Source organism: Pinus tabuliformis, chromosome 8, assembly GCF_031772625.1.
Source record: "Pinus tabuliformis cultivar Carrire ecotype Pingquan chromosome 8, CPIR1, whole genome shotgun sequence".
In the NCBI taxonomy this organism is placed as follows: Eukaryota; Viridiplantae; Streptophyta; class Pinopsida; order Pinales; family Pinaceae; genus Pinus; species Pinus tabuliformis.
This window is the reverse complement of record NC_142294.1, coordinates 2,061,548,366-2,061,563,382: the sequence shown is the minus strand read 5'-3', so window position 1 is coordinate 2,061,563,382 and position 15,017 is coordinate 2,061,548,366. Positions and strand designations below refer to the sequence as shown.

At 39.4% G+C, this 15,017-nt stretch overlaps 1 protein-coding gene across 9 annotated transcripts in view; it reads right to left on the bottom strand.

Moving 5' to 3' along the window:
• Positions 1-617: 617 nt before the first annotated feature.
• LOC149244742 (Calcium-dependent lipid-binding (CaLB domain) family protein) overlaps positions 618-15,017 on the bottom strand; it is a 100,183-nt gene continuing 85,783 nt past the window's right edge. For 3 of the 9 annotated variants that reach the window (XM_089374981.1, XM_089374984.1, XM_089374983.1), the window contains exons 4-8: positions 3,020-3,146; positions 2,813-2,884; positions 2,579-2,624; positions 2,180-2,486; positions 1,486-2,037 (exon numbers count right to left, since the gene is read on the bottom strand). In XM_089374981.1, coding sequence (XP_089231107.1) covers positions 2,018-2,037; positions 2,180-2,486; positions 2,579-2,624; positions 2,813-2,884; positions 3,020-3,146 — 572 coding nt within the window. In that variant the 3' untranslated portion in view covers positions 1,486-2,017. The other 6 variants (XR_016246765.1, XR_016246763.1, XR_016246764.1 and 3 more) reach the window with 6 other exon arrangements.

Sequence of the window (15,017 nt, the reverse complement as noted above, 5' to 3'; positions counted from 1 at the left end):
TTGAGGAATTTGATATGGTATTTTGCTTCTCTTGAATTGTAGAAAAGGTGATTGAATGGACTTCGACAAAGTATCAAATAAATTGTTGTCAAAGGACATTGTTGGAATCGTGACAACAATTAACAAAAAAATTCTACGTAGAAACCAATATTTATTAAGTAAATATTTGGTAGTTTGTATAACGATGTAGATGGCAATTCGTGTAACACATGTAACGGCGGCATGTTAGATATGTTACTATAGACCCTGGGTGTGATAGTAATCTAGACGCAAGCTTAATCTAAGAAAATTATAATCTTGTTCATGGAGCAATATAACATTGATACCTTGTCCATGGATGTTTCCTTGACACATTGTTAAGTTATTACCATGGTGTGTTATCTTATTTCAATTATATCTCTGCAATTAATATTTACTAGGCGCATATATACCAGCAAACATGTGGATAACTAAAACTAAAACTCATTCAAACAATTTTTTACATCTCAAAAGCGCAACTTTTCCATCAGGGCATTGATTCATTGATGAAGTTGTCGCCCTTCTGATCTGTGCTACCCAAATGAAATATTAAAATTTGAAAACTTAACAAAAGATACCCCTCAAATTTAGCACCTACCTAAGCCAAAGGATGTCTGTTATTCAGTACAAAACCCCAACCTTGAGACATGTTTCCAAGGGGGCAGCACAAAGGAATTAATCCTCAACTATTTCCAGCATTACTGTTATGGCATATGGGCAATTACATAAAATCGTCTAAGTCGTACAGAATTTGTTCATAGGGTCCAATATAATTTAAACTTCATCCACTCCCAATAATCATCAAAAAGCTTAACAACCCAATAATAATCATCAAAAGGCTTATCTACCAATATATATATTATCTTCTCCCAACCGCATGCACCAGCCAGATGTCAGGTCAATGTCTCCAATAGTAAATGGAATATCTTGCAATTAAAGACCATCTCAATAAACAATAATCATAAAATATTAACGTTTTTCAAAAATTCATGTAAATTTTATATTTTCCTATAAAAATAAGAGAATCCCATTCAAAAGTACTAAATTAGTAATCCTTGAAATCAATTCAGTAATTGTTCAATCCATGTCAGCACTTTTGACTTTTGGATTGGAAGATATACCTCCTTGCACTTCTAGGTTAGTTACATGATCTCTCGACTCTAGAGGCTTCGAAAAAGGACTGGTCTCTACCTTTTGAAGAACAGATCTGCAGAGCATCAGAATTTAGGGATCAATTCTGATTCAGGTCTCGAATGTTGACATCATTTTTACACTGAAACTGTAGTAGTTTTTGTCTAAAACTATAAATATCAAATGTATATCTGTGCCAAGCTATCATGAATTTGTTTTCTATTCAACTTTATTTCTATGCATACTATCACATTTACTAGGAACCTTCACAACTATTTTCTTCAAAATTCCTAATATTGCTATATTTTCAGGTCAGCAATCTAAGACAAACACAGGTTAATACATTTTGAGGTTCCTTTATTGACACTTTTAAAGCAAAAGCCACAAACTGTACAAACTTCAAAATATCTAACGTTTCTACAAGCACAATCTTTAATTTGTTAACACCACTTCACTTAAAGGAGTTACTTTAGACAATGAATCTCGCAGAATAGATCTGACATGTATCAATTCTGAATGGTATGGGGAAAATTCTTCTTAATCTCAGAAAGAAAAAATTTATCCACTCCTGCAGATGTTGGAGAAACAAATTATGGACAGTGTCATTTCTGTGAAGACAAATTTGATGGAATCTTCTCTGCAGCAAACTATACTCTTAATTCCATGACCCCTTTTTGCCTCCCCACCTCTGCACATAATTGTGCTTATTTATGTAAATTCCTGTAATAAGTCATAACTACAAAACCTAGAATAACCTACTCCCATCACAATCCAATTTCTTAAAATGAAAGCAAATGAAGGATGGATGATAAACACCTTACCCCCAGCCAGGCACCTCCCAAGCAATTTATAAAAGGACCAAAGGTGTTTATGGTCCTGGATAATACCCTGCAAGATTCCAAGATTTTAACTTTATCCCCCGTTAAGAACAGATGCCCATCTTTATTCCCTATATGACACTAAAGTGGTAGAAATTGTTTAAAACTAACAACAGAGTTCTACGCACTCTAGCAAGAATGCCAAGAACTACCTGGATAAGGCTGTGCCGGATATGTTCCTTGTGGTCCTGGCGGAGGATACCCAGCTGGAGGGTATGCTGATGGAGTAGTTCCATATGGAGAAGGCAGGTATGCAGGACCTGGCGGAGGGTAGTAAGCCGGAGGCGGAGGATATGCAGTAGTTTGTGGTGTTTGATAACTCGACATTGGTGGATATCCAGGATGGAAAGAAGATGGCTGCTGATATGGTGTATATCCTGTCGGTGCTGCATATGGAGCAATAGCTGGCAACTGGCATGTATGTGGAGGAGCTGAAAGCTGAGATTGCACTTTACTCTTCTGTTGAAAAGAAATGAGATCGCTTTATTAGAAGATATCAGACAAAAAAAGAAGAAAAATGAAACAAGCGAAAAGGCTGACAGTCTATATACCCCGGCATTTGCATAGTGAAGGATGAGCCTCACTTGCCCACCATATCTGTTATAAACATACCAAGTGCCCAAAAACAAGTTTAGCATATAGCAAAAGTTAGTGCTGCAGAACAAACGAAGCATATGCTAATATTTAATTCTCTGGATGGGATGCATAACAACTGTATGCATCTTTTAAATATAAAATCTGCAGCATCCAACTTACAATACACAGATCCTAGTGATACCACTTACTTTCCTCTTTTTGTCTGCAGTGGCCATGTTGAATCATCATACCCGCTTGAGATCACGTTCTCTAGAAGAACTCTGGCCAAATTTGATATATATTAGAAAAAATTTGTCCCGTATATGCCTTCCAACTCAGTATTGAATGTGAATTCAAAAGGAAGAACAAAACAAGATGATAAACTAGGTAGAATGTTAGCAATCATGTTGACATACGTGCCACTGCCAATGAGATCATCAGTTGTTACAGTGTTGCTATTCCAGACAGAGACATTTATTTCACGAAGGCCTTCAATCAAACGAAGAACAAATTTCTCATTGAAACTTGGATTCTTTCCACCATCTGCAAAAGAAAAGCCAAAATCATACCCAGGTTCAAACCAAAACATGAGAATTACGTATATTGCACCATTTAGACAAAGAAACTGGAAGAAAATTGACTTTGTTATTGAAAGTGTTTGGAAGCATTTCTAAAAGTTCTCAAAATATAAGGAAATTTCCAGTACAAAGTTCAAATTGATTTTGTCCTTGAAATTTTTAGTATGCACAAGAGCCCCCTCACATAATTGGCATCTAGATAACCCCAAGGGTCAGTTCAATCCATCTTCCCAATGCATGTTTCCAACAGCGAGGCTATAGATCACAAGTTCAAATCTGGTCAAATTCCATAGAAGAGGTGGGATCCCACAAGGTTTTCCTTGGAATAATTGGCATCTAGATGCTTTGGAATTCACAACAGTGCCCTACACCTTGACAATATAGTGTTCCACGGTGACACATCCCCCAAGGTGGGGTGCATGCACCTCATGTTTCCCACACACCAAGGGCGGGGGGTGCCTGGGGAAATGTTTCCCCACATCCCCCTTTTGGGGAAACTCAAGGAGACACAGGGGGGAATGTTTCCCCAAAAGGGGTGCTTATGGGCACCCCCCCCTCAAAAAGGGTTGGGCATCCCCCCTGAATTTTGATTGATAAAAATAATTTATAGGTGGTGAAGCCTAATATTCAACCAAGGATCTTACAAATGCTATATAATTAATGGTAATGTTAAAAATTTAAGTAAATGTTTGACAGTGGTTTTGAGTCTTGACCTCATTGGATTTCATATGGAGAAAGTAGAATTTTAGATCCCACTCAAAATCAAGCATACTTACAGTTTTCAGGATTTCAAGATTTGGGGGATTGCAACATTTCCATTGGATTCTATCATGTATGAAGATATGGAACTAGCATTTAATCTATGTTGCACGGGGACCCATCCTCCCTGCCCCAAAAAAATACTCATGCACCCTGCGTCCCTGCATTCCAGGTACTTTTGGACCCTTAGGAAACGTCCCCAAACAAACTTGACTTGCTGGTCAACTCAAACAAATTTCAGCAATGTGCCTAATAGATTTCAGGGATGTTTTGGGAAGGTTTTAGGGATAATCCAAGCACATAGCTTTAGTTTTGACAATTATGAATATTGATGATTGAACAATATGATCATTTTACTCATTCATTTTTTTTGGAATGCATTGATCTAAATATTTTGTACAAATTGCAACTCAAAACTGTTGACACCTAATCCTCTGCGATTGGGTGAATTTGTGTAAATAGTTAAATTAGGAATGTGAACAGTCATCAGGAGATGAACTGAGCAGTCACATCCTTTGCTACCTAATGAAATAAATCGTATCAGTTTTCTGCCAAACTGGAGTTACCCCTGGCCTGACATGGTATCAGAGCCAGCTCCTTGTTTTAGCTATTATGCTTCTGTAACTCCTTTGTCCTGGCCTCTGCCTCTGCCTCTGCCTTATTCCCCTCAGTGCTGAAATAACCTGCCTCTGCCAGCGCTGCACATCTGTCCATACTGTCCACACAGAAGCGTTGTACATTAAATTTTTTATAGCGCTGTCATTACTTTGATTCCTTAGCAACCGATGTTGAAAGCTGAGTGGTGTATATTGAATGAATCTGCGTTGAATGCGGTATTGAATCATATTAATGCTTGGTATCAACGTTGTGACAATTAATGTTGCGTTTCCATTTGAATGCGATAATAGTAACGCTGTCCCATCTCTGTTGAATCATAGTAACGCTGTCCCATAGCATGACTGTTCATCTCCCGATGCGAGTAACGCTGTCCCATATGTTGAACCATTTTAACGTTGCGTTAAAATTTTTTTGTGAACACCTCTGTCTTCGTGAATAGCCTGAACGCCTCTGTCCAGAGCGATTAATGTCCAGATCGATTGGTATGCGGTGTGATATGAACGCCCCATTGATACAATGTGAGATGATATGAACGGTGTAGAAAATGCGGTGTGATATGAACGCCTCTGTCCAGAGCGATTAATGTCCAGATCGATTGGTATGCGGTGTGATATGAACGCCCCATTGATACAATGTGAGATGATATGAACGGTATAGAACCAGTTGTGAATATTGTGGGTCTGCGGCTATTATTTGTGCGACCTGTTCCGGAGGTATTCTCAAACTGTTCAATGAAGCAGTAACAACCTGGTATCGACAGTTGAATGCGGTATATGGTATGCGGTATATGGGATATGGTTGAGTGCGGAAGGGTTTCTGAATTCCCATTTGCGTTGAATGCGGTATATGGTATATGGTTGAGTGCGGAAGGGTTTCTGCATTCCCATTTGCGTTGAATGCGGTATATTAAATGGTATATATTGATTGGCATATGGTTGGACAGCGCATTTTTTTAGTATGTCTTTAAAACGACTTTAACGTTGTCCCATATTTTAAACACTGTCCAACACTTTAACGCTGCCATATTTTTATTACTGGCTTCAAAGTCTAGAGAATCAAAGGGATTTATGGGGATTTGTTTTTTTAGTCTTTTCAATGAGCTTTGAAATTGTGATGTCGTTGCTGCTCCAACTTTGTAGAGCTCGCGGTTGATGTCGTTGCTGCTCCAACTTTGTAGAGCTCGCGGTGAATGATTGATTATTTTTAAACAACCAAAATTGTTTCCCACATAAATTTTTTGAGTACAATTTCACTGTATATCAGCAAAAGTTTTTTTTATCAGTAGAAGTTTTTTTTACATAATGCATTCAATCATCTGTATTGTAGGAATAGTTCTCACTGGCAAGGAGAACTATCCTGAATGGTCCCGGATGATAAAACACACCCTCATCTTCAATGAGTTGTGGAAAGGAGTGTGTGTTGGAGAAGGAGACAATGACCCAGTACAGCCTACATCAGACAAAGAGCTCGTCATTTGGGAAAACAAGAACAGCAAAGCCTATGCATTAATCGCAGCATCTGTAAATGAAGAGGTGAGTCGCCATATTTCATCATATTCAACTGCCTTTGAAGCTTTACAAAAGCTGAAAGAACTCTATGACTCACATTCTGCACTTGAAGTTGTTCAGCGCATGATTAAACTCTTCACTCTTGAACTGAAAAATAATGATCCTCTTGCTCTTGCATCTGAAGTAAAGTCTATAATGCATGATATCAAATCCACTAAGGTTGAGCTGGATATCCCTCTTATTGCTTTTCTCAAGGCACTCTATCCTACTTACTCCAATTATCTTGAGTCTTTACAAGCAAATGGAAATCTTAAAGATATAACCTTTGACTCTCTTGTGAAAAAGTTTGTTGAAAGAGAGAAAGCCTTTGGAAAGAAGACAGCCCCTGAATCTTCTGAAGAGACTGTGTGCCTTGCTCATAAAGAAAAGCATCCTGCTCAAGATTCTACAAGAGGAAGAGGTGGACGAAGAGGAAGAGGAAGATATTTCAGAGGCAAGGGGGGCAGACATTCTCAAGGAGAAAAGGCAGACTTACACTGCATTCGCTGCAAAAGAAATGGATCACATGATGCCTCTACATGCAAGCTACCATGGGACAAAATTGAGCAGAAAAGAAACCAACAGAAAGGTAAAACTGATGATACAGACAAAGGTAAAGCACCTGAATCCGCTCACTATATTGAGGCACAATGTAACATTGGAGTAAATGAAGATTTGTTTAATGCTTCACTTGCTTCTTCGAAAAATGATTGGTTGCTTGATTCAGGAGCAACCTGTCACATGACTCATAGAAAAGATTTTTTTGAAGATTTCACTGACAATGTTGATGGAGCAGTATACTTTGCAGATCAGTCAAAAATCAAGCCATCAGGGCTTGGCACAATCAGGCTTAAACTGCCTGGTCTTCCAGACTTTCTTCTGGATCATGTTCTATATCTCCCACAGCTCAAAAGAAACTTGTTGTCCTTGGTCCACATCCGCCAGCAAGGTCACTCCATTCATATGTTTGATGGCAAGCTTGAGGTAAGAAAAGCATCTGACCACTCACTTGTCATGAGGGGAATAGAAGAAGAAAGGCTTCTCAAACTGCAAGGAACCTCTGCTCATGCACAACATTTCTCATATATTTCTCATCATGAAGAAGGTACACTTCCATCAAGTTTATTATGGCATGCTAGATTTGGACATTTAAACTATAACAGTCTCCGCTTATTGAAGAAAAATGGTGTTGTTGGTTTGCCTACAATTCCTAGGAAACATAAGCAATGTGATGCTTGCATTCTAGGAAAGCATAGCAAACAGTCTTTTCATGATTCACATTCAAGAGCACATAGGAAGCTTGAACTCATTCATTCAGATTTATGTGGTCCAATGCCTGTTCCTTCTGCAAATGGAAATAAATATATCATGACATTTATTGATGATTACACCAGAATGTGTTGGGTTTATTTATTGAAGAACAAATCTGATGCTTTTCAAACATTCAAGAATTTTCATAAATGGATTGAAAATGATGCACAATCTCATATTGGGTCTATTCGCACTGATAATGGAAAAGAATATACATCAAATGAATTTGAAAACTATCTTCGCCAACATGGGATCAAACATCAAACAACTGTGCCTTATAATCCCCAACAGAATGGTGTCGCTGAAAGAATGAATAGAACAATCTTGAATATGGTACGATCCATGCTTTTCTTCAAAAATGTAAAGATAATGTTTTGGGCTGATGTTGTTCTATGTGCTGCATATATAAAGAATAGATGTCCATCTAATGCTATAAGAAACAAGACTCCTTATGAATTGTGGTATGGACATGTTCCTTCGGTAAAACATCTCAGGATCTTTGGTTCCACCTGTTATGCTTTGATACCAAAGGTACATAGAAACAAACTTGGTGCTAGAAGTCGTAAGTGTATCTTCCTGGGGTATTCAAACACCTCCAAAGCATACCGCCTCTATGATGAAGTAAATAAAAAGTTTGTTGTATCTAGAGATGTAATTTTTCTTGAATCATCCAAATCTGACAATGTTGTTGAGCGGCAACTTGATCGCTTGGATAGATTCGCTAAAACAAAATCATTTCAAGAATTTGATAATCAGATTCCACATCTTGAAGGGGGGATTCCTATTCTAGATCAACATGTGGAATCTTCTTCTGAAGAACACTCTCCCCCGGATGAAACTCCAACAACGGATGATGCTTTAAGTGATGTAATTGATAGAATTGGGAGACTCAATCTTGATTCAGTCCCAACTCAATCAACAGAGCAGCCTGGACCATCTCAGAAAGGTCCCCCAAAGTGGCTGACAAAGACACTTGAAAGTGTTCATCCTAATGAAATTGGAAAAACAGGAACCAGAAATTCAAACCGACAAAATGGAGGTGATGTAGATGACTCTAATTCACCTGTTGATATGGATGTTTCTTATGATTGTGAATTGAACTTGTCTACAGATTTTGAACCAACTTCCTTCAAAGAAGCTGCTTCTCATGATAAATGGAAAGAAGCGATGCAAAAGGAGTATGATGCCCTCATAAAGAACGGCACTTGGAAGCTGGTTGATCCTCCATTTGGAACCAAACCAATTGGCTGCAAGTGGGTCTACAAGAACAAGTACAAAGCTGACGGCTCACTTGACAAGCACAAAGCTAGGCTTGTGGCAAAAGGTTTTGCACAGAAGGAAGGGGTCGATTATGAGGAAACTTTTGCCCCTACAGCAAAATGGGCCACCATCTGGACACTCTTTGCACTAACAGCTCAGAACGGTTGGAAAGTCCATCAAATGGATGTAAAAACTGCCTTCTTGAATGGAGATCTAAAAGAGAATGTTTTTATGTCCCAGCCTGAAGGATTTGCTGTGAAAGGACATGAACATAAAGTATGCAAACTTGTGAAGTCCTTGTATGGCCTCAAACAAGCACCGCGAGCCTGGTATGAAAAACTAACTGAGCATCTTCTGAAACTCAACTTCAATCATTTTGATCTTGATGATGCAACTTTATTTGTCAAGAAAGTTGGCAAAACAGTTGTATATCTTGTGGTATATGTAGATGATCTTTTAATGACAGGGAACAATGAAAGCTACATTGCATCCATAAAGAAGGAATTGGGGAAAAGTTTTGAAATGACTGATTTGGGCTATGTTCATTACTATCTTGGCATTGAAGTAACCCAACATCCAAAATCCATATTTCTTTCTCAAAAGAAATACATTGGAGATTTGTTAAACAGATTTGGCATGACAGAGTGCAATCCTCTTTCTACTCCAATGGAACAAAACTTAAAGCTCACATCTATTGAAGGAAAGGAATTTGATGATGCAACAAAGTATAGACAGCTTGTAGGAAGTCTCATCTACCTCACTACTACTAGACCAGACATTTCATTTGCTGTTGGAATCCTCTCCAGGTTTATGCAAAAGCCTTGTGAGGGACATTGGTCTGCTGCAAAAAGGGTTCTAAGGTACTTAAAGGGAACTCAAGACCTTGGAATCAAGTATACACAGGTGGACGACTTCAGCTTGATTGGATACTCTGATTCAGACTTCGATGGAGACAAAGAAACTGGAATATCTACTTCAGGATATGTTATGAGTCTTGGATCAGGAGCTGTCTCCTGGAGATCACGCAAACAATCAGTTCCAGCAGATTCCACAACAGAAGCAGAATACGTGGCAGCAGCTGAAGCAACAAAAGAAATTGTGTGGCTTAGGAAAATTCTTGAAGATTTGCAGGTAAAACAAGTACAATCAACTCCACTCATGATAGACAACACCTCTGCAATAAAGTTGGCCAAGAACCCAAAGTTCCATGATCGTACAAAGCACATCAATACTAAATATCATCTGATCCGACATCATGTTGAGGCCAAAACAATCCATCTCCGTCATTGTTCCACAAATGAGCAAATTGCAGACATCTTCACCAAAGCGCTTGGAAGAGAAAAGCTTGAAAGATTCAGAACGATGCTTGGACTCACCAACATCCCTTCAGATTAAGGGGGGGAATGTTGACACCTAATCCTTTGCGATTGGGTGAATTTGTGTAAATAGTTAAATTAGGAATGTGAACAGTCATCAAGAGATGAACTGAGCAGTCACATCCTTTGTATATAACAATAGCTACCTAATGAAATAAATCGTATCAGTTTTCTGCCAAACTGGAGTTACTCCTGGCCTGACAAAAACAAGGGTTTTGGATGATGGGTTTTGTTGTCGCACAAATTGTCTAGGCACCGCGACAACGCTCAAAGTAAGGGTTGTCACTCTTAATCTTCACTCACTCCATTTAAACTCTCTCCTAGACGAGTCAAGGGGGGTAGTCCCTAAGGTGAATGGATGAGGGAAATTTGTGGAACACGGGCTCTAGGAGATTTTAATGATGAACAACTTGATGAATTTAAAATAAGTCTCGGTCAATTAAGATAGATAGATAAAAATAAGACACAATCACAAGATATAAATGACTACAGACCAATGCCTTTAATTATTTGCATTAACCATAGACTAAATAAAACAAGATATCCAGAACAAATTTCCAACATGTGACAAATAGTGACAATCATGAATGATCAATGTAAACGCCCAAAACTGTATCATGCAAGAGATTCCATATTTAAAATGATTTTCGTTAGGAATTCAGATTTAGAACATTTAACCTTCTCCTTGGTCTTCCTTCCCGTCTGGAAGTTCTCGGTTTGACTCCCTCTGAGCCTCGATTTCCCTTCTGAAAATCCCTTTGCCAATCCTTGACAGCAACTCTCTCCTCCTTGGTCTTGCCCTGTTAGGTATTTTTCAAACCACAGTACCCCACCAACTTCGCTCCGCAACTTACCCACAGCCTCCTATGCCCCAGCAGTATGAAGATTAGAGCCTCTAGGCTCTGCGCAATCTCGGCACCAGCACAATCTGCACCTCTTGGCCACAGCGTCGTTCCTTCGTGGCTGAGAAAGATGACAAGGCAATGCGTAGGTCAGGTTTGCTCCTCTCTGCCTCAGCGTTGATCCTCCTCCTGGCTCGAACTGATGACGCAGGCTCTCTGTGTCACCCCTTTCTTGCTGCTTCCTGCTAGAAACAGCGTCTGTCACTCGAGACCGTTGTTTCCGTTGTTGTTGCTCTGCTCGGCTGATGCCTTCAGTTATCTTGTGGTCTGCAACCACGCTGTAATACCATGTTGGAATTTCTATGTCTATCCATTACAAATTTTTCCTGTACTATCTGATTTATTTCTTCCTACTTGTTCATTTACTTAACAAGTTATTTACCATGTAAATACTTAAAATAAATAAATGTACAGTATCAACACATACAGATCATCAACTGAAAGAAACAAGCACACAAGTGACACAATTTTTTTTGGACTAATGTCCCAGAAAACCCAATGTGGAAAAAACCAATGCAGCTATTAGAGGGTTTTATAATTAAGCAGTTTCAAAATACAATTTGGGTGCCAGAAATAGCTCACCCAACAAAGAATGCCCTTGGCAGTGGTACCTCTCAGTCGAAGAGAGATATCAGCTCCAATCAGTCCCACGAAATCTCCAGTGTCAGCCTCTAAGGTCTACATCAACCTCTTGGTCCAGCATTAGCCTCTTGGAGATCTGCGTCTCCCACGTTGGCCCTCCTCTGGCTCTGCGCAACTCATGGCTGCCTTTGTGTGGCCTCTAGCTGGCTCTGCATCAACCCTCTCCTAGGATGCTCCCAGTACTATCTCTGCCTCTCTGCTATTGTATTCACTGCTCGTCAGTTGCAACTCTAATCACTCCTTTGATTTCCTCAGTAAGCCCTGCCCCAGAAAATCGCATTCTTGATCAACTCAATGTGTTCTCCAACTGACCCTCAAGCCTCTTATACTTTTCTCGTTGACAATTCAACGGCAGAGATTAAGTCCCTAATCAACGACTAAGATTAGATCCGGCTTGATCCATGACTTTTGGACCATTCTAACTCAGTTTTATATTAATTCACATTAATATTTTATTTTCCCTAAGTTTAGACTTAGGGACTCCTTTAAAAATATTAATTATTTTAATATCTCCCAAACTAGTTAGATTCTGCCCAAACCATTTCTGGCTCTTGGAGATCTCATGTGCTTTAGCCTCTCCACCAATTTTCAAGGCTAGAGCACATCCAATGTTACCCCAAATAAACATTTCCCAAGTTGGGTTTTTCCAAGGACTTTTGTCCAAAAATAATTGTGTTATTTTTATGTGTGTGTGCTAGCATTTATTCCAACGTTTATTCTTCCTCTGTTTTATTTGTGTAGATTGCAGTGTGATTTATTCAGTATTTTCCGTAGCAAACTACAAATAAATTGTTAAATAAAATTAACAATTAGGAGAATAATTTCCAGTTACTGCAATAAGATTCCGGTATAGGAATTTTCACATGGTATCAAAGCGCAATTGATCAGCGGGAGAGCTCAGAGGCGAAGAGAGAAGGGATTTCACTACTCATTGTGGGCAGCAAGCCGAAATTTCCAAGGGCAATCATTTTTTCAGGAGGTCGAGTTACTTGTGGAGGTTCGATTTTTCTGAGTGAGGGGCAGAAAAAATCGATCTTACTAGATCGAGTGATTCCAGAGGCAGAGGGAGCAACCCAAATTTTTCGTTGAGAAGATCTCTAACTGGACGCAATGGTTTTTGCACCAGTTCGCTAGAGCAAATTCAGCATCGAGGTGGAAGAAAGAAGAACACACACAGAGGGAAAATTTTCCTCAAGGAACTTCTAGTCTCAAGAAGTTTGATTTTTCCTCTCAGATCAACAGTTGTTGTGAGCAGATCTTCTCACTCCATAAGGGACTGTGAATAACAGAGCAGCAACTGAGCAAAAAGAAAGAGGAAATTTTAGATAGGTCGTTGAGATGGCCACTGCTAGGCTTTGTGATCAAGACAGATTGGATGGAGTTCCCAACTACGTCATCTGGAAGGTAAGGATGTCCTTCCTTCTAAATGAATTTGGCCTGAAAGCATATATTGATGCAGTGGAAGAAATTCGCACGGATGCAAATCAGCTGAAGGAGTACAAAAAGGAGATGGCATGGGCGAAACGATTGATCCTAGATGGAGTCTAGGATCATGTTGTTTCACATATAGCTGGCAAAGATACTGCCAAGCAAATGTGGGATGCTCTCACCATGTTGTATCAGGATACTTCCAAGCAACAAAAGATGTACCTCGAGGAGAAGTCGAGGCTCATCTGGAGGAAGGCATAAGCCCCTTCCTCACCAAGATTCAAGAGGTCCGGGACCAATTACCAGTTGTCAATTGTTGGGGCAGAGCCTAAACCCACAGAGCTTGTGAGATTGGCACTCAACAGTGTCTTCGAGGACTGGCAGGTCTTTGTCAAAAGCATATTGGGAAGAGACAAGTTACCATATTGGGACAGAATGTGGGCTGACTTGCATCAGGAGGAATTGAGGCGAGCTCTTCTAAAGAGCTCCATCAGTGGCAGCAACAACAGATCGAAACCGGTGAAGGAAGAGAAGAACGTGGCCCTCACATCAAAGGGTCCCAGTCAGGGACAGGGAGAGCAGAGGAAGAAGAAGGACCTGTTTCTGTTGTTAAGTGCTTCAGATGTGGTGAGCTTGGTCACTACAGTACCCAGTGTCCTCTCAGGAAGAAGGGCAAGGAGCAGAAGCAGGACTAGTAGGCAATTGCAACAGAGATCGATAAGCTTTCCTCCAAATTGGAGTAAGACTTCGTGATGTTCGCCAATATACCTCCAGGAATGAGGTGGGGTGACTTGGTGTTGTAGCCCCAGAGCACTACAGATGGGCAAGATCCTTGAGGAGTCCACCTCATGGATCATTACCTTGCTACATGGTCCCACAGTATACAGTAGCAAGATGGATCAGTGACAGTTGATGCAGTCAAATGAAGCAACAAAACTTATAGCTTGTTGGGTTAATGTTAAATTTCACAAGGTATTTGTAATAAAAATTTATTATATATAAAATTGTACAAGTGATATAGAATGTTACAATGAGGACCTGCATATATACTAGGCAAGTGTCCTTTCGTGATTAGGCATGTCTTTTAGACATGCCTTTTCATTTAACTAATGATTGCTTAACATAATCATTACTTGATTATTTAGTATTTACATTTATTTATATTTATTTATGTTTATTTTATTTTATACAATTTATGTTCTAACATTGCCCCTTCCTTCAAAAAAATTTGTAGGAATTTACAGGGTAAGTTCCTTAGATAGAACACCAAAGGACACTGCTCACAAACAGATCACAGATCAGTACACCCGTATTCTGGACGTGGTAAAAACCCTCAAAGAGAGAAACAGTGCAACTGAACAATATGCACTGCAGATTTTTGGGGCTCAATGTTCAATTTTGAGCAAACTGACGCTGGCATTATGTTTGATGAAGCCCCTGAATCTATTAAGCAGTTGTGCAAATTTCTATTGTAGATTTCATAGGTCAAGAGAAAATGAGGAGTATGAGAATTAGATCTATCTCCGATCAAAACAACATCAATAGCATCTACTCTATCTGATGGTGGCTTACCTGTTCCTTTAGCCGCCTTGGACAGTACAGCATTTGGAAGAGGAGAAGAAGGTATTGCATTTAACTCTTTGAGCAGCAATTTCTGTTGATGTTTGAGCTTGCTAAGCTCAAACAAAGAAATATTCGCTCTAGTCTTCTTCATGTCTTCTATAATGTTGTAATCCATAGAGTCAGAGACTACCAATGTCTTGGATGATGAGGGCGGATTGGAAGATGATGGCTGATTTTGAGTAGGAAATGTTGTAGATTTCTTCATGGGAGCCTTATCTTTGGCAGTAAGGCTTGCTTTTTTCTTCTTTTGAGTTGATTGAACAGGCTTTGCAGCGACTTTACTTCTAGTACTTATTGGGAGAGCTTCATGTTCGCTTTCAGTATCAGAATTGAGCAAAATGAAGTCCCACATACCGTGACATTCAACAAC